The sequence below is a fragment of the Poecilia latipinna genome, unplaced genomic scaffold (genome assembly GCF_001443285.1).
Source record: "Poecilia latipinna isolate Pla-1442-1.1 unplaced genomic scaffold, P_latipinna-1.0 Scaffold348, whole genome shotgun sequence".
Lineage (NCBI taxonomy): Eukaryota > Metazoa > Chordata > Actinopteri > Cyprinodontiformes > Poeciliidae > Poecilia > Poecilia latipinna.
Window position 1 is genome coordinate 39680 of NW_015112964.1, and position 19725 is coordinate 59404.

A 19725-nucleotide genomic window follows, 5' to 3' on the forward strand; every position below is an offset into this window, starting at 1 on the left:
GGCAACGGCTGCAGGTCCTGATGGTGTCAGCCCGAGGGATGATCAAAGTCTGTGCTATCCAGCTTTGCAGAGTCTTCCTTCATATCGTCAACACGTTGCTCATGGTCCCTGTGATGTGGAAAACATCCTGCATTGTTCTGGTGCCAAAGACGCAGCGTGCCTGTGATTCCAAGGACTGCAGGCCTGTGGCGCTGACCTCCCACATCACCAGGACGCTGGAGAGGCTCGTCCTGGAGCAGCTCCGGCCCCTGGTCCAACTTGGACTCCTTGCAGTTTGCCCAACAGCCCAAGCTTGGAGCTGAGGACGCCACCATCTTCCTGATCAACGGTGTACACACTCACCTGGCCCAGCCGGCAAGCGCTGTGAGAATGAGGCGTTTTGACTTCTCCAGTGAATGCAGCTCCACCCATCTGGCTCTACTGGGTGAGAAACTGAGGCGATGCAGTTTCTCACCCTTGTGTCGCGGTTTGTGGGCAAACTGGCAGACCACAGTTTGTGCGCCTGTAACACTGTGTGTGAGACTGTCAGCAGCACAGGGGCTCCACAAAGGACTGTCCTCGCTCCCGTCCTCTTCACACTCTATACATCCAACTTCAGCTGTACAATATTACAAACAATATTTTATGGAAATCTGGTAATAAATCATGTTTGTGGTCAGCACAGTCTGGTTTTGCAGACATGACTCAACCCAGAGTAACGGCGCCTGCAGGAGTGTCACTAGCTGAAGCAGCTGATAGGAAATGTCCAAACCAGTAAAGAACAAATCCTACAACCACTAAAATCTAATGCCACTTCATTTTGGGAAGAAGTTATTTTAGTTGTTGCAGGTTCAGGCGAAAAGGTGTGTGTGTGAGAGGGGGAGGGGGGGGGGAACAGGTTTTTCAATTATTTTGGGTTGTTTGACTCAGTGCAGTGTGAAAGCGAACTGCACCAGCTGAAAATGTAACAAATGTTGACATTTTGGTTCCATCAGGTGTGAAAACAGCCCAACTGTCAGCAGGACTGCAGCTGCTCCAGAGGCTCCAGAGCAGAGCTAATAAACAACATCCCAAGCTTTGAACTTTTCAGAGCTTTTTTCAATCCACCATCCAAACCTGGAAGTGGTGTGGCACATTGGTAAACCCACCAACACATGATGCCAGCAGCTGTGGAGGAGCTGCAGAGATTCTGCTCAGGAACAAATGTTAGAAGGAAAACTGTTGGTCATGCTGTTCATGTTACAAAAAGAAAACAAAGCGTCGCGTATCTCAGTGCCATATTTAAGCACAAATAAAAATACATTTTATTATCAGTATATTTGGTTTAAGCATTAGATTTTACTTTTGATGACTATTCAATACAACTGCTTAAAAACCAGATCAGTTAACTTGATCCCATTTCTCTGCACTGAAATCTGACAGCAGATCTTCACCCAAACATTGATATTATAGGGGCTGAAAACAGGCAAAGTTAAAAGCCGCCTGGCTGACTGCATTCTTTGGTGCAACACCTTAAACTGAAACCTTTTGCTTCTCACCTCTTAGCTTGGTTTGAGGGGACTTTGGAGCTGCTGGCAGGGCTGCTGTGCATCCCCTGGACTCTGGATGCTGATGATGAATAAGGTGTAGCAAAGAGAAAAGAGCTGAGAAACCTCCATACAGCGAGCAGAGGGTAGAGGAGTGTACCCAGAGCTGTCCAGATGCCAAATCCAGAAGACCGGGTCACTGTGTTAGCAGGCCTTCGAGACTGAAAGGAAGGACGGGGTCCAGTTAATGCTCACACACAGATGGAAATGATTCTTTCACTGCTTAGTCACTCATCACTTCTCTGTAAAGAATCGAACTTTCAGCCAGAGGTGGTCAGCCTAGTGTTATGTATGGAAATATGACACTGTGACATCACATCAAAAACTAATGACGTACTCCATCAGTGGCTAAATTAATTTTAACCTTTTTTTTTTCCACTGCACATGGACACATGGTTTGGGAATTCATGCCACATAAAATCAAGACGGACCGCTGAGATCATCAAGGCCGACTACTCATCCCTAGAATAAACTCCAACTATCTGATGGTTGTTGTTGTCTTGCGCTTCATCTGTCACAGCCCGTTTGTGACGTCACATCTCTTTTTGTAACCATCTGTTTGGTGATTTGGCGTTGCAGTTTTACACCCGACTGATCCGAATGAAAGAGATGAGGAACTAATTCAAACAGAAAGTGAAGGCACAGTAAACGGTGTAGATCAGACTCTGGACTACTCACAGGCAGGACAACAATGGAAGCACTTGGAACCAACTCCAGCTCCAGCAGGGTCTTATTTAGGTCTTCGCTGGTGAACTCTCGTCGAGGATACATGGTTGCTAAGGAGAAGTTACCGTACAGATTTCCTATTTCCTAAAACAGAAGCAGCACTGCCATTAGATGCATACGTCAGGAGGAAAACATGTTTTATGAGGCGTAGTGATAAAGTCATTTGAACATGAACTACAACAATGTTTCAGTCTGGCCTCATTCACATAGTCGGTTAATTTCTCTCTACATTTGTTTTCGTTTTAGTTGTTTTTTTGTTTTTCCAGGACTGAGTGTCAAAGATAAAGTTCCAACTTCAGTCTGAAAGAGAATCTGTGGAAGGAGCTACAGATTAGAGTGATAACAGGAAGGCCTTTCTAGGCCTTGGACCTCACAAGCATAGATAAATCATCCAAATGGCAGTGGAAAGGCTGCTGAACAGCTATGAGGAATTCATTCTGTAATCCATATACAGACTTTTTGTTAATGTGATATTCCTTCCAAAGCAAGACGCTTGTCTCATTTCTTCTCAGAAAAAAATGTATCTCATTTCTAAAAGCATGTTTTAAGTACATCTAACAGTCTGGCCATGTTTCAGAAACAAACAGCAGATGAGCAGTTTCTATGTGGCACAACATATTTACAAAAACAGATGAAGAATGAATATGAAGAGGACATGCAGGATGAGCACATGATTAAGTCAGACTGACCTCAAAAGCAAAGTTCCAAACCTCCTGCAGTTTGGACTGCGAGAGAAACTGGTTGGTGAAGGATGAACCATCAGGAAGACGAAACTGTATCCTTGAGCTGGTACTGATCACACACACACACACACACACACACACACACACACACACACACACACACACACACACACACACACACACACACACACACACACATTGAAGATGCACAGCATTAAAACATCATTCACAGAAGCAAAGATATTTGTACATTTAGTCTTATTTTGGATTCACAGTTTAAATCGGTTCTTCTAATAATAAACTCCAGGAATCTTTTATACTAAAGGAAAACATCTGCACTATATTGAAAACATTTTCAGTAACGTACAGATACACTTCCTAACTCAATGGTGCTTAAAATTCCTAAACACATTTCAATGGCTACATTCACACAACAGGCAAATGTGACACAAATCAATTATTATTATTATTTTTGCTCAAATGCAAATCGTATTGGACTTATCATCGCAGTCTGAGCGGCACAATCCTGATGTTTTCACCCCCCAAAAATCTGATTTGATCCATTTCCATATACAGTCCTAATTCACATCTCTGATTGGTTTTAAGGTGTCTGCAGTCTGCACAGTCATTTTATCTGGCATCTATATTGTTGACATGACACATGCATGATAACTATGCAACAGAAGCAGCTAGATCAGATGTAAATAAGGGCTGAAATTTATACATTTAAAATGATAAAATAAGTCTGTGTCAGCGAAGCGCATGACGAGCCGATTCCACCCTCCTGGCTCTGACTACCACACCCAAACAGACTTTGTGGCTCTCCTGGGTTCACTGTTTAAACAGAGGTTTGATTGTGGTCACATCATTCAATGTTATGACTGGCCACGCAAAGAGAGTTGAATTTCAGCAGAAAGAAACTGGACCCTAATGACGCTCACCCTACTTCTTATTATCCCTTATTATTGTTAAGAACACAACCATTTCGTCATACAGTGGTTGATTAGTTATTTTCTGATGTAATCAAATTCTTTTGGGATCCAAAGTACTGAATCTCAAGTTTTTCATCAAGTATTAAAGTTTGAAATGTTAGCCTCGTGACAACAGTAGACCTCGGTGTGTTTCTTGGGGAAAAAAACAAAACAAAAAGACTTTTCTGCACGGCGGGGAATCCAAGTCCAGGTCTGGTGGGCATCATGAAGATGTTTTTGTCAATGTCAGGTTTTCACAGAGGAAGTTTTCTTTCAAGGCCATTCTTCAGACTCTCTTTCTTATGGTTGATTTATTTCAACAGTACAAGAGCTACCTCGTTGTTTTAACAGAAATAAAGTTGTCAGTGAGTTAATGATGTTAAACACTGATTATGCAGTGCATTTAAAGCAACCCGTTTCATCTTTTACCTCCTCTCTCTGATCAGCGCCTCCCTCTTGGCCTCCTGGTCCGCCTGCTGGGCCTCCAGAAGTTTCTGCTTGGCGTCCTTCTCATCCTGACGCATCTTGGCATAACTGGCAGCTCTCTCCGCTCGGTCCTACAACAACCACAATGTCCTCAAGTCCGGAGCAGAAATTTCATGCGCTGACAGCAACCTTCACATTTAGGCCAGGATAAAGAGCAGGTTACCATAGCGATCTGCTGCTTCACTCGTTCTCTGGCGGCCTTCTCTTCTGCCTTTTCTCTGTTCCTTTCTTCCAGGAGTTGCTTGGTTTTCTCTTGATCCTGTTTTCTCTTAAATTCTTGGTTTTGCTTCCCCATCTTCCTGCGCTCAATTTCTTTTCTGACGTCATTCTGAAAAACATGCAAGTAGATTAATAATGACCGAGAAGGCCATCAGGCGGTTAAATATAACCAAGTGTTTCTTTTCATCTATTAAATTACAAAACTTGGTAAGTGATCTGTTTAAATGAAATGGCATCCAAAAATGCATTTCAACNACATGGTTGTTTAAAACATAATTTTAAAAAATGCACACTAGTTTATCTCAATCTTAAAAAGGGAATAAAATGTTTTTACAGCATAAAATGATTTTTGAAAGTTTATGCACTCATGTGTGTTTTTGTCTTAAAACGACGATCCTTTCAGGACCCTAAATTCAAACACTGTTGCCTAAAATGAGATATTAAGGGTTTAAAGTTGTTTATTTGTCCCTGGATTCTGATGGATGTAAGAGAGATTACACAAATCACCAGAATTACTGCCTGTAAACCAAAACCTGACAGTGTAATGTGTCATCTGCAATCTCTGGCTAAAGGGTTCTGTGCAATGCAACGTCTCAGTGATAACAATGACGAGCGACGAGCATCATCTCTGAGAAAGTACATGGGATGATTACAGATCCCTGACAAAGAAAACCCGACACCGACAAACCCTTAGTCATGAGCCATCAGCACATTTATGAAGCATGAAAAGTGATTCCCTTGGATGATCGTGACCATTTCCCAAAGGACTTCCAGCCATCAGTGCCTCTGAAGGCCTTCAAGTAAATCTATGAAACAAGCTCAGTATTCAGACCTGCGGAAACGTACCTCCTCTATTCATATTAGACATGAGCAAATAGAAGGCGACAGTGTGACTCTACATTCATTTGAGGCATTCAGCTAATGTCGTGAAAGAGGCGAAAGAGAGAGTCATTTGGTAAATCAAAGAGAAGCAGAAGAGCCAAAATCAATGCTGAAGCCTCCAGACCAGGAGAACAACAAGCTGGATGAGCAACGAGGACAGAACGGAGAGACAGGTGAGCAGCCTGGCAGCATGGAAGAGAAGACACAACAGAAACCAACATGGGCAAAAGCTGTTGGTTACATACCAACAAAGGCTGATCTGTAATGGCTGCATCCACCGTTCTGTGACATTGGACACGTTCTTTACACAAACTATGACTGCTGTGATGCAGCCAGCAGGATTAGGGACCTTTCTCTTCCAGACAAAATCCAGCATCTTTTTGATGTTCTAGGCATCAAATCCAATAATCTAGGAAAGAACTGGGGTCTTGTGCATAAAGTGTGCACACACACAAAAAAAAAAATGTGTGGAGTAAATGTACGCAAACTGTTGACCTGCCATGAAAATGTGCGACAGCAACACAAACTTTTTCTGAGGACAAACTACAAAGCGCCAAAACTCCCGTAAACACACTGAAACTTCATTCAGTTATTCAGACCAAGAAGCACTGAAACAATGTTTTTTCTTGATTTCAATCTTTTATTGTATTTATATTGTATTTCATTTTATTGTAAATGATGAAACTGAACCACATTTATCCTCAGAGAGTAATATAACACACACAAAATAAATAAAATAAAAATAAAAGGATGTGAAAACCTCACTTGAATATAAATTGTAAATCTCAATTTTTGTCATGCAAAGATGCAACGCATCGGTTTGTGCGCCAAAGCGCATGAAATGCATATTATCTGCTGGGGTAATTTCATTCTCGCTGAAAAAGAAAACTGGGTCGGATGGGCAGATTAACTCCAAACAGTTCAGGTTTGATCATTTTTAAGGTGATCAAGGTGTGCAGACAATCACACTTATGTAAGCAGCTGCACAAAGGAGAGTCACGTAATTGTGGAACCTTTTGGCTCTGATGGAGAACATCGCCAAAAAGAGGATTCAGAGAGATCAGAGATCAGAAATCATGTTGATCTGCTGGGAAATGATGTTGATGGTTTATTAGTGTTTAGATTAATCCAGACTGATCATCCTGGAGCTCTGAGCAGATCTTAAAGGAGCTGTGTGTTAACAGTGCCGGTGTTCTGACCATCAGTGCTACCTCGTCAGATTTTCCTACCGTAAGGTAGGACGGATTTACGGGTAGCACAAATAAACAGAACAGCTGTTCAGCTGGAGCTGTTCTTTAATAATGGTAATTATGTTTCCTGGATCCAGAGAAGTTCAAGTAAAACTGTTCAGTCAATTTATTTCCTTACTTCCTTCTGTTCTGTGTTCCTTTTCTCTTGTCTCTCTTCCAGTTTCTTTGTCAATCTGTACAAAATTAAAAGAAAAAGAGGGGGAAGAAAAATAAAATATAATTAGAATTATGCATATAAGTGAAAAACAGACCGCTCTCCATCTCTTGCATGTACGTTTGGCTGAAGTTGGAAAATAGTTTAAAAAGTATATAAGGCAGTGATGAACATGAACTGCTGCCAAGCTGGTAGATACGAGCACAGATGTTTGACCAAGTCAAACAGGTGAATGTAGGCCACAAGTCACAGATAAGAGAGCATGGCTGCTTCCATGCTGACCAGTACATGGCACCCAGAAGGCCGTCTCCATGAACATAAACAACCAGTGCTGTGCATGTCTGCAGTGACGACCTGTCCATGAAACCCAAAAATATTTTTAAAAGTGATAAAACCAAAAGTGAATGTAACTTTGTGAGTATGAGTTTCTGGTTCATGTCGTTCCAGAAAACGTCAAAAATGCAGTTCCATTTTTATTCCAAAATTACAGGCAAACGCGGTACAGACTCAGAATCCCTTGCTGCTTCTCCTACTCTGGTTCCTGCATTGTTTGACTGCCTGACTGACTCACCTGCTCACCCACTGACTGACTGACTGGTGTTGACTAATTACAGCTGACTGGGTGACTGGTAAAAGAAACCCCTACATGACCTCCCACGTCCATGCAGAGCTCATTGAAGCCTAAATGAACCATTCCAACCACAACCTCAATTATATACTATATAAATGCAAAGACATTAAGGGATTCTTCTTTGCTCTTCAATTCTCTTAATGATGAACCTATAAAAAGAAGAAAGATAAAGATGAGAATAGAAAAAATAGAAATGTCTTTAGTCTGCAGATGCCTCCAGACGCAGACAGAGCTTCATCACTGGCCTCTCCAACACACTGGTTCTGGTCTGAAGCTGCACTGAACAAACCAGGCTAACAAACCAACAATCAGCTCCTCATCTGCCAACATCCTCTGGGCGCTGCAGCGTCTGCAATCAGGACAACATCTCCAAAAGAGATGTTTCTTCTCGTCTCATCCACTTTTGTCTCTCCTGCATCAAGGGCAAATACTCGGAGATCCATCTTTTCCAAAATAGTTCACCCATGTACTGTACTTGTTTCCATGGTTACCTACGTACAGGTCAACTCAAATTCAATTCAAAAACCCTTTACTGACCCCAAAGGAAACTTAAAATTTTCTTGTCGTTGAAACAGTAAAGGGGACAAAGAAGGTTTGCTCCTGAACATCAAGTTGTGATTTGAGCTTCTAATCATCTGGATCGTTCAAAATGGCTTCAGCCTCACAGAAAACAGTTTGCATTGTTTCATAAATTACAGGCAAACATGTAATTCATGATCTGCTCTTTTATAGCAGAGGTGAGTTCACTTCCCCCTGAATGAATCAGGAACTCCCAGCACCCCGATGTGATGAGAACAGGGTTAGGGTGGTTCAGGCAGAGCCTCTCTTTTCTGGGAAAAGCCCTTTTGCTGGTGAAAGTCAATATTCAGATTGAAAAACATTAAAAAATAATAACTTCTAAGCAGAAAGAAACATAGTTTAAGTCAACATTTCTGCATTAAAATGTTGTCCTTGTTTGTTGGTTTGACATAATATTCAAATCTTCTAAGAAATTAAATGTTTTTGTTAGCTTTAAGTAGAAAATCATCCTAAAAGTTTGCAAACATAACTATTATCAAAAGAAGTTGGATGGTTAATGGATTGTCTCTATTGATTAAAGCAGCCCAGTGACGGAGATGACCTCAGTGCCATGACTGAGATACAACACATTTCATTTCTCTTTGAGATTAATGAAGTATTTTTGAGTTTTAAATTTTGAATTTGAATTGAAAGCTCCAGATGTGGACATGGCCAGACAAAATGCTTGCTTCTATACTTTAGAACTCATCTCCTTGGTATAAAAGGAAAATATTTCTATGTACAGAATCGCTCTCTCATGTTCTGTGTGTCTGAAATTCCTTAGTGTAAAAGAGGAAACTCAACCTCTGAATGAAGTTCACATCCTTTTTGCTGTGCCTGAATCCTCCTCTATAATTTCAAAACAAATTCAGACAACTGCAGCCCAACGCCATCATTCTGCATTCCTCCCAACACATCATCAAACATAACCGTTTGCTAAGTGATAAATAGGTGCTGTGATGATGTTTGTGTGTTTGCCCTCTTGTGCAATGGTGGGATCTTAACTATGAACAACTTTGCCTCAGATTTGTTTTTATTATTTGCGCTACACAGGTTCTTGCCAACATCTGGAGAGAATTTCAAGTGAGCTGCACCTTTAAAAATGCACCCATTCGCTTCTTTTAACTCAAAAACAACCGGCTTGGTATTTCAAAGACAAATATGTCCGTTTTGCTACAACACTGTCTATGGATCTCAGAGATTCTCCTGGTCAGCTGTGGGTGCAGGGATTGAACTAGGCCCTCTAGGGCCCTGCTCCTCCTCAGTACTGTCCAGTTCTGCAGCTAGGGCCTTGTGCAGCTGCCTGGCTCACAGGATGACCAGGTTGTGGGTTTCTCCAGATATCCTTCACATGGTCTGCCTGAAACACCACGACAGGAAAGGTGGAGAATAAAAGCAGAGTAAAGCCAAACACACTGATTCAGTGGAACCAAAACGCGCTTAGAAAGAAGGTGATCAAGCAACAGGGAGAGCTGCGGCCTTAAGAGGATTGCAAAGGAAATGTTGTTTAATAGTTTATAAATTATACAACTAGAACACTTTAAAGTGAAATGTTTTTAAATGAAAACATCACACAATGAAAATATTGCCAGATGTTAAGCAACCTAACAAAAACAAATTGCTAAATGACAAAACATTCGGAGTAACCCAAAGTTCTGCCTCTTTCTATAGCCAGCTGCACCCCCTAATGGAAGCAGCAAGACATTACAACTACACAATGGCCTTTTAGTATATTCTCCAAAAAATTGCTAGAATAAGACCAATTTTGTTTCAAGCTATTGAAAGCTTTCATTTTTGTCGTTACCCATGTTGGCCACCTCCGACTTACAGTCATGCTTACAATAATTTTAGTTTTAGTTGCAGGACTGACAAATGTTGCAGCAAAACAGACATATTTGCCTTTGAAATGCCAAGCTAGTGAGCTGGTACGTTTCGAAACGTGCAGCTCACTTGAAATTCTCTCCAGATGTTGGCAAGAACCTGTGTAGCGCAAATAATAAAAACAAATCTGAGGCAAAGTTGTTCGCAAGTTAAGGTTCCAATAATGAAATGGAATAACAAAGGCAAAAATATTGAACACGTAAAGGAAGTTAAAGAAATAAAATTCATGACAGCAGCTGAATTATTAGTCCAAGAAATTAAAAACCAATCCTGCCACTTAGTGCATATGACCATCAGCTGATTTAGTGCCTTCTTTTTTATTTCTATGTGTTTGGCATCATTGGAAAGCTTAGACACTTTCAGAATCTGATAATGACTCAAAATGCCCAAGTAGACGTGTTCATGTCTTTGTCGTGACCAGTCACATTCACCAAACAGCGCCACTCTTCTCATTAGGATGAACAAAGACAACAATAATAAGAGAGTTGAGAAACTAATATTTTCGTTTCAGGTTGCATCATATATAAAGATTCATTATCGCTTTCAGGTTAGGTGATCCGTGACTGTTTGTTAAATGGGTTAAGTGGCCTGCGCCCTGAAAAGGTTGGAAAAACACTGATGTGAAGAGCTTCGAATTGTTCAACAGGTACAGGTGAAAACAAAGTACTAAATCTGACATGGTAAATGGCTTTGTACTTGTACTTCACACTACAGTCATTAACCCATTCACACACACACACAGATGATAGCAAGCTACTGGAGAGCGGGTGGCGTGGGGATCGAACCAGAAACCCACTGAACTCCAACCACCGTTGCCCCATAAACACTACATTGTTTAAGAACAAGTGTACAATGCTGCATTTATTAGGTGTAACCCAAAAACACCATAGCCACAGTAAAGTCTGGAGGTGGGAACTCCATAGTGTGGGCCTTTTTTCCAGCATACAGCATTGGCTGTATGTGTATAACAACAAATGAATAAAACATTTTGCTGCCATCTACCAAGTGGATGAAGAGACGAGACTCAGCAGGACAAACTTACAGCTGAGAGCTTACAGAACTCACCATCTTTCCTAGAAGTTTGATAACCTTACTGCCAACAGTGCTGTCAAAGCACGCCTCACCTATATTTACAATAATTAGCTGTAGCGCTAAGTTATTTAGCTCGGCACCAACTGCGGTTAAGTTGTTGAAAATATTTCAGTTTTTAAGCCAATGATGTTGGGTTCAAAGTACACATAGTAAACACCATTTTGGCAAATTGGGGAAGGGACTCACATTTGTAAACATCTTACAATATGGCAATAAAGGTTTGTTAGATGCTCCCTGCCTGTATTATGGAGAAATGAACACAAACCCAAGTTGCTCTTACCTTTCTACCTTTGCATTCAGGTTTTCATTCTGAGAACACGTAGCCTGACATACAGGGGAATTCTCCATAGACGGCTTTGCGCTGGAAACACATTCTCCATCTGCCGAACTTGAAAGGGATTCTATATTGAAAAAGACCACAATCAATCAATCAATCAATCAATCAATCAATCAATCAATCAAATTTATTTGTATAGCACCTTTCAGCATCAAGGCAGTTCAAAAAGCTTTACATCATAAAAGCACAAAAATATGAAGTCATAAAAAACACAGTACAGTAACCAGTAACAAAAATAACATTTTGGTGAGTGCCATCATCAAGATAATCAATGTACATCAAATATATTGGTCAATGTCCCATTAATGATATTAAAAACAACTTGAAGTGGGTTTAGCCTTGATTTAAAGGAACTGAGGTTGCAGAGTGGACCAGATAATAATAACTTCAGTTTTGTTTCTGTTCAGCTGGAGATGCTTAGAACATTTATGTGTTCAGTGACTGGATGGGTTCTGAGCCACCTGGTGACATCGTGATGTATGCAGCAGAATGAGTGAGCAATCATTCACACCTTTTGTTGCAGCTGGAGCCTCTTCAGGTTCATCACTGATCATTTCCAGCCCAACAGGCACTGCTGGAGCTGAGGCAGGATCTGTGGCTGTGCCATCAGGTGCTCTGGTCTCCAAAGAGTCCTGTGCATCTGTTGCAGCAGTAGCTTCTACTCCTTGACAGTGCATCTACAAGAAAACAGGAAAATGCGTAAAACATTTTATAGATTCAGCTTCTTAAAGGCAATTAGAGAAAAAGAGTTGTTCATATGTTTAGTTTTCATATTCATGTTACCCAAGTTAAATAAAATACATTAAAATCTCTGCAGTGAGAATTGTTTTGCCATTTTCATGTGGCATAGATTCATCCACAAACTCCACAAGCAGTTAGTTCCTAATAAACCAGTGTTTTTTATATAAGGTTATTTTTAAAACCCTAACATTTGCTATCATATGGCAAATGCTGAACAGTTTTAAGCTGTTCTGATTACAGTTTACATCTGTAATCACAATACTGGTTCTTTAAGCACAGAGGTGCTGAAGGAAAAGGGATGATAATATTAAAGTGTTGTTAAATACGGTAATTGTTTTACTGTCTGTCATTCTGTCCTACGTTAGTCATTCTCATCGATTTCCATCTGCTAAAGCAGATAATTAGGCTTAAAAGGTTTGTGACTTAAAGTCTACCAAACTTAGACCTGGCTAGATCTTGTTAGTGTCTGGTTTATTGAATCTACAGTTGAAAGCCCAAGTTACACATCCACCTGAGACTACAGTTTAAATGTCTTTAATTTACAAAGAAGTTTGTTTCTGATGGGAAATTAGAGACCAATCTATCAATAAACCAATATAAAAACAGAAAAGTTTTCATTTACTTTTTGTTTTTCTTATTTATTTTTTGCAAGGGGAACATTTATCAGCCTTTATTTAAGGCTGATAAATGTTCCTATCAGTCTTAAATGAGAACATTTAAGGCTGAATGGATGCCGTCTGACATCTACACTGTTCGTCTGTGCATGCTGCTTGCTTTGGGGTCGTATATTATTCACATGAAATGATTACAGTCACATTTAATTAATAATATCAATGACCAGACAAAAAAAAAAATTCAGGAAAAAAAAAAAATCAAAATTAAGCATCAAATACTGTTTTTATTTCTTCTTTAATTATGTATAGCACCTTGAAATGCCTTGCTGTTGAAATGTGCTATACAAATAAAATGTGATTGATTGATCAAGACCTGCTGCGTGAACTTAGCCATTGTTCCTTTTTTTTTTAAGTTTTCTGTCGACCCTCCAGCTACCAAATACTCTACATTTGGTTTTAGTTAACCTATTTGTTGATTTTCATCAAGCCGTCTTTTTAATATAATGTGTTGAAAAGATGCCAGCGTTACAGGGTGAATTTACCTTTTTTACTTTGTTGATTCTCTTCATCAGTTCATCAGGAGACACACTTCCAGCAACGACCTCCAGAGGAATCCCAGTCACCCCGATGAAGAAGCTAGACGGTATGCATACTACGGGATCTATAACAGGCTAATGAAGGAACACAAGCTTTACCAAAGTCCTGCACTTAGATATAAATATAGTTACAATATATGTACAACACATACACAGCAACAAAGGATACAGATCTGGGAAAACTGGACACAAGTGTCACTGTGAAGAGAAAGTGATTCCATGAGGAATAAAATATACATTAGAGCATTTTGAATTTGTACGGACTGTTTAGTAACATCTATTGAGATAAAATAAAACGCCTGTACATCACACCAGGTTGTATAAGCTCCAAGCCAATGTTTTATGAACATGGCAGCGTTCAAAGGTCAGACAATTACTGTGATAATCAAATTTGAGGTTTTACATAGCTGTTTTAACAAACTAACTGAAGCTGTTGTACACACAGCAGAGAACTAATCAGTACCTCTTGGCATCGACCCTGATGGCCACGCAGCAGTTCTGGGCAGCCTCTGAAACGCCGCCGTCTTCCCAACTGGACATCAGCTGCTGAGACTGTTCATCTTCCCCTGACAGAGTAAAATCAGACATCTAATAACTTTACATGTAAACTGTACTTTACATCATGACGACACAGACCTGTCGTCCTCCTCAAATAGACACAAATGTGTTTTATACAAGTAACAAGCAAACAGTTGAGGGGGGAAAAAAGAATGTTACTGTTCTACATATCCAGTCATAACTCATCTGGCCTTTACTAGATCTGGTCTAGGCTTTGGCCGGCTCTCTTTTTTTTTGAGGTGCAACTCTTCAGTTGTAAGTCCACAGAGATCTGACTGGGGTATTGTTTTATCATATCGTGTTGTAGATTTTCTCCTGCGTTTGGAATCATCTTCCTGTTGAACTGAATTCAAACTAGAACTGTCAGTCATATGGACTCATGTTTCACTTTGTGGAGGCAGCTGGATTAATAAAGCTTAAAAGAATTATATTAAACTAAAATTAATTCACTTTTGCGGAACAGAATTGCTGCTTAGCTTGATCAGAGCCAATAGAAAGATGGAAAAAACGTTTTTTGACCTAAAGTCTAGGTCAACAAATCTAAACATACAACCATGCATCTTCAAAATTACGCTCCACTTTGTGGTCGCCTATCACAAAAGATTCCAGCAAAATGCAAAAACATATTTAAAGCTTTATTTCTGTAAAACAATTGTATAAACAACATATTACAATGGTCGTCCCTAAACAGCTTTAATATAAGCATCTGACAAAAATGTGGGAAAACAATCTGGTCGTAACACCAAAACTCAAGTTCAGCGCTGGGAAAAGACCCAACTGGGTTCCTCTCTATGAAGTCTGTCAGTTTAAGAACCACAGCAAGTCACACAATGGAGGTGAACACCACACTAAAAAAGATTCAGTCAGGTTTTGTGTTTTCATTATCTGAACATTTAAAAAAAAATAAAGGATCTAAATATCTCACTCCATCCGTTTCACTCTCTGAATGAGGGACAAAATATGTGGAACTTTTTCATAATACTTGAATTTTATGAGATGTTGCATTAAATTGCTCAAACTTAACGAACTGTACACCTTCCGAAAGGGAAAGTCTTCCCCGGTGTTTGAAAGCCATAGTTCTAAAGAAATTCGTGGTTGGCGGCTTGCGTTGGCTGGTTGGTAGCCATGTTTCCGAGTAAAATCAAAACAAGCAAAGCCAGCTGGTTCACCTGCTGCTTTAATAAGTTTAAGCTGGATTTGACGTCATTCTCGTGTCTAATTGATTTCCGAGGCAAACTAGAAGCAGCATTAAAACCAACCGGTTCTAACAAACAACAGCGAAACGTTGGAACGAGTTTGTCAAACACCGAGAGGTCGCTTGCTAATAAGCGTCGTTCTCACAACAACGTCCGTTTACAGTTATTTTACCACAGTTACCTGCAATGACAACGACAAAGACCAAACTGCGTTGTTTAGCAGAGTTTATGGCCTCAGGAATGGATCCCTCAAACCAAAGCATCGCTGAATATTTAGTTTCTAATGTCTACGTGTTCAATTTGCTGTGACATCAGCAATAATAGTAGCAGTAGTGTCGTCTTCTTCTGCTGCTGCTTCTGCTGCTGCTGCTGCTTCTTCTTCGTGGTTTTATTGGCGGTTGGCAAAAAACTTTTAGTAGCATTACCGCCACCTACTGGTATGGAGTGTGGTTCCTGATATTTTACACAGAAATATGATCTATCCTTTTAATTTTCTTCAGAACTCTTGCTGCGTCGCTTTTTATCAGCTGAAGACTTCTAGCTGTGTTTTATGGACTTCCTGATAGTAAAGAATTAGTCCCGTCTGGAAGTCAACAATGCATGGAATAGTTTTATCTTCATAGGATATTTATAATTCCGTCAGTATTCTGAAGGAGAAAATATGAAACCGTAGAATACTGCATAGATTAAAATAACATGTCCTGATCAAAAATAACACAATTGGTTCTTTTGCTTATCAGGCCAATTTAATACTAACAAGGATATGGGACAAAGCTGGGGGAGGGATATCATCGGGATTTATGGATAATTAAAGCTGCGTCTCATTAGTACAAAAGTGTTTATACCATCAGTATGTCATACTGGAGAACAGAGTATATTTCTCCCTCATGAAATATACCTCCCAGCCTTAATCCAGCTGGAGCCTCAGCTCTATGTACACACAGCAGGACTGGAGCATCCTCAGACCCGTTTCAGTCACTCCTATCCTGGTAGAAACTAGTACCTTGTACCTGCTTTGTCCAGAGAGGTCTGAGCTCGTGGCTGTCGAGAAACGATTGCATGAACTGTGACTATGTTTTAAATTTTACTCTATAGTTAATGTTTGCGTGCGACACACGTAATGTGCCAAAAATCCTGCATGATATTTGTATAGACTGATTTAAATTACCACCTTGATGCACTTCCCTTCCTTTGAATGAATGTCTTAACATTATGGATGCAAACAGTTGTTAAAAGTAATTAAAATATGTATCCTCTTGTGGTTTGGATACTAAATTAAGGACAATCAGCTAATAGGTGGTCAAAGCAGTGTTTTTTTTTAGATAACAAGGAATGATTATGTAGGTGGAGGAGTTCAACATATATTAGAGAAACCAGCCATTAAAAGAAAGGGGGAAAAAAGGAGATCTTGAGAATTTTTGAGCTCAAGCAAAAACAAAACATACATTTTCTGTCATTATAGGTTACCTGTTTTTTTTTCCTCTGGCAAATAGGAGTGTTATCATTTGAAGGAATGATAAGTCATTCCTTGAACTTTGAAGTCAAAAGTAAAAGACACACAAAACCAATTCCACTGACGTAGTTTTTATATTTTAATAGGCATCATAAACAGGGCAGAAGAGACAATAACAAGCAGAAGCTTAAACCTTAGTGATGACCCAGACAAAAAGTCTGATCTTTGCTTTTTACACAGTATGCAAAATACCTGTCATCTCTAGTGAGGGTAATTTACCACCATATATTCATATGATACATAATTTATTCTTAAATTAGTGCTGAAGTGTTCTTAAAACACTTTAGAAACTGGCTACCAATACCTGTTATGTCATGAATTACATTAAGATCAATATTCCAGAGATGTAATTTTAGCTCATCAGAGTTGAGATACACGGTGACTGAACATAGTTTCTTTCTGGAAACCCAGTTCATGTCTACAGATTGTGTAAGCATAGTAATTTATATATGCTAAAATCAAACCCGCTTTCCCAGAACATAAATAAAATATCACCGTAACCAAATAACATTTCCAAGTGTCAAAAGTAAAAAGATTTTCTGCTTTTACCACTGAACAGACCATGGAGTCAGGCTCTTCCTATTCTCCTGAATGTTGCTGAAGATGACCACTTCCAGCCAACTTTAGTTGGTTGTGTCTACTTTGTCCTCACTGAAAAATGCCTGGAGAGACTTTCCCTTAGCAATATACTTGATGTTTTCAATTTCGCCACCGCTGTTGTTGGGCTTCTGGAAATGAATTTCCAGGTGGTCCTGCAGGTCCTCCTCATCCTCCACATCATCGATGCCTTCCAGAAGAATGGTTCGCCTCGATGAACCGCATGATGTCTGCAATGAATAACAGACATGAGATCAGCTTGCATAATGATGCGGGACATATGGTGCCCAAGAATTTCAAAGCATTGATTAGAGTTGTGGTTGTGGAGTGACATGAAGTAGGCACCAATGGGGAGACCAACATCTGGAGTAGGGCAGATGTTCTGTTTATGCGAATGAGTAATTATACAGATGAACATAATACAGACTTGACCAATCAATTAATATTTAGAATTACTACCGTAGCAAGACTTTTATTTTGAAGACCAATTCTACCAACGGGGAGTGGCGCGTCCATGTGACTAGCTTGGAACATGAGTGACCAGAAGCTGCTTTTCCAGTGTGTTTTGTCTCTTACTTGAAATTTCTCCAACTTGAAGTCATACGCTGGTCCAACCTTGACATTAACTTCAGATTCAAGATTTACTTTGTACACTCCTTTTCTGGCCAACCTCCAGGCAACTACACACACACACACGCACACACACACATGCACACACACACACACACACACAGACAACATTTCAGCATGGAATTCATCATTAACTCAAAATTGTGAATGAATGGATTGTGTCCATTCAGACACAACCTATTAATAGGTATTTTAATAAGATTCTTTTCACTGATTAAAATAACTTTAGAGTATCTATGGCATGGTCTCAGTCTCAAACTTCTAGAAATTTTGGGGTTAAAAAGAAAAAAAAAAAAAAACATTTACCTTGTAGCACTAAATTATTGATCTGTCAAGTTTTGGTTCTATCGCTGAATCTAAGTAAATCTGTTGGGTCACAGGTTGACACTCAGACAGTAATTCTGAGTGCCATGCCTTATGACTTGCTTCAAGGTAAATGGGAAACGAAGGACACACAGGTTGTTTTGGCATTTTCCTACATCTCAGTGTGTGTGTGACCCTGACAGCAATACCTCCAGGTTTCAAAAATGTAATGGACCCAGTTCCAGTCTTGACATCATAATCCACACTCTCCACTTCTCCTCCTCCCCTGGTTGGTCTGGAAAAGCTGATCTCCAGACGGTCCTCCGTTCTGTCCTGCGGCATGGCAGGGGGGATGTTGGATACTTTCAGCTCTTTTCTGGACACATCCATATGGACCTCCACAGATAAAACAAAGGTATTGCAAAAAAAACAGTTATTTCACAATGCAATGTTTGAGTGGTAATGACAATATTTACACTATGTTCACATTTTATGTATTGTACGTAGTCAGACTTCAGTGCATCGCCCTCAAAGATGTTAGATGTTGGCTGGCAGAATGAGCAAAGCAAAACGAGTGATAATTAACAAAAAGGGAAGAAGTGAGGGCAAAATCTCAGTGAGTGTGTGAATTATAGATTATATTCAACAACATCTATAATGTCAGCGTACACCTCTGTCCATCTAACCATCTGTCTTTTTACGGCATAGCAAACCCTGAGGAAATGATTTAACCGCCATCATAAGAGCCCTTCACTCAGTGTCTAAATGCCAGTTGTCAGTTTTTCTAAAAAGTGCAGCTGAACCAGAAGCATCTGAATTAACACCACATACGTTTTCTCTCTAGTGACCTCTAGGTTCAGCAATTACACAAGGAAGGACTGAGTTCGATTTGTTATGGACAGCTGTGAGCAAATATATCACTAAAATGTCTCTTTCAGGAAGCATGTGATGCCATCACCCTCTCAAAACGTTTTTTAAAAAGCGGTGGAGTGAGCAGATTGATGGTCACTCAAGATTAATAAAAAATAATTGGAATTTGTTGGTATTTTCATTGTGATTTTAAAAAGAAACATTTGTTTTTCATGTTTGTTTAAAATCACTCAACAAATGTGCAAAGATTTCAATCATCGATAATTCATCAGTGGTTCCGGTTTATTGGTAAACCTGGATTTTATTACATACCTCAAACTTCACAGATGTTTCCAAGGCGAGTCCTTTTGGTTTCACATTCAAGGTTTTGTCTTCACAGGACACACGGCAACCAGGGAGCTTCAGGACCTTTTGAGCCACTAGAGGATCGACAACATGACAGAATTACAAATCTTATGAAGAGCCAATGAGATGCGAGTCCGAGACACTCTTTACATGAAACTCGGCAACTATTTATATGTGCAAAATGTCCTGAAGGTCTACATATGTGTCGAGGAAAGACTGAACATTAATCAACTCAGTTAGCTTGGGGGGGAAAATTGTGCAAAGTTCTTTGGCTTTTGCTGGTTTGCTGTGATGATTCTAAAAAAAAAAAAAAAAAACCTGCACAAC

The 19725-nt window shown here is 39.8% G+C and overlaps 2 protein-coding genes across 2 annotated transcripts in view; both read right to left on the bottom strand.

Annotated features, from left to right (window-relative positions):
* Positions 1–15512, bottom strand: part of ubxn4 (UBX domain protein 4) — a 20210-nt gene extending 4698 nt beyond the window's left edge. Inside the window, exons 1-12 of the mRNA XM_015035753.1 lie at positions 15322–15512; positions 13850–13952; positions 13556–13584; positions 13333–13451; positions 11947–12112; positions 11379–11499; positions 6901–6955; positions 4595–4759; positions 4375–4502; positions 2981–3083; positions 2244–2375; positions 1518–1726 (exon numbers count right to left, since the gene is read on the bottom strand). Of these exons, the coding sequence (XP_014891239.1) occupies positions 1518–1726; positions 2244–2375; positions 2981–3083; positions 4375–4502; positions 4595–4759; positions 6901–6955; positions 11379–11499; positions 11947–12112; positions 13333–13451; positions 13556–13584; positions 13850–13952; positions 15322–15403 (1412 nt within the window). The 5' untranslated portion in view covers positions 15404–15512. The remainder of the gene's footprint in view (positions 1–1517; positions 1727–2243; positions 2376–2980; positions 3084–4374; positions 4503–4594; positions 4760–6900; positions 6956–11378; positions 11500–11946; positions 12113–13332; positions 13452–13555; positions 13585–13849; positions 13953–15321) is intronic.
* A 1196-nt stretch (positions 15513–16708) lies between these two features.
* Positions 16709–19725, bottom strand: part of nmi (N-myc (and STAT) interactor) — an 8349-nt gene continuing 5332 nt past the window's right edge. The window contains exons 6-9 of the mRNA XM_015035755.1: positions 19366–19472; positions 18393–18579; positions 17827–17930; positions 16709–17480 (exon numbers count right to left, since the gene is read on the bottom strand). Of these exons, the coding sequence (XP_014891241.1) occupies positions 17277–17480; positions 17827–17930; positions 18393–18579; positions 19366–19472 (602 nt within the window). The 3' untranslated portion in view covers positions 16709–17276. The remainder of the gene's footprint in view (positions 17481–17826; positions 17931–18392; positions 18580–19365; positions 19473–19725) is intronic.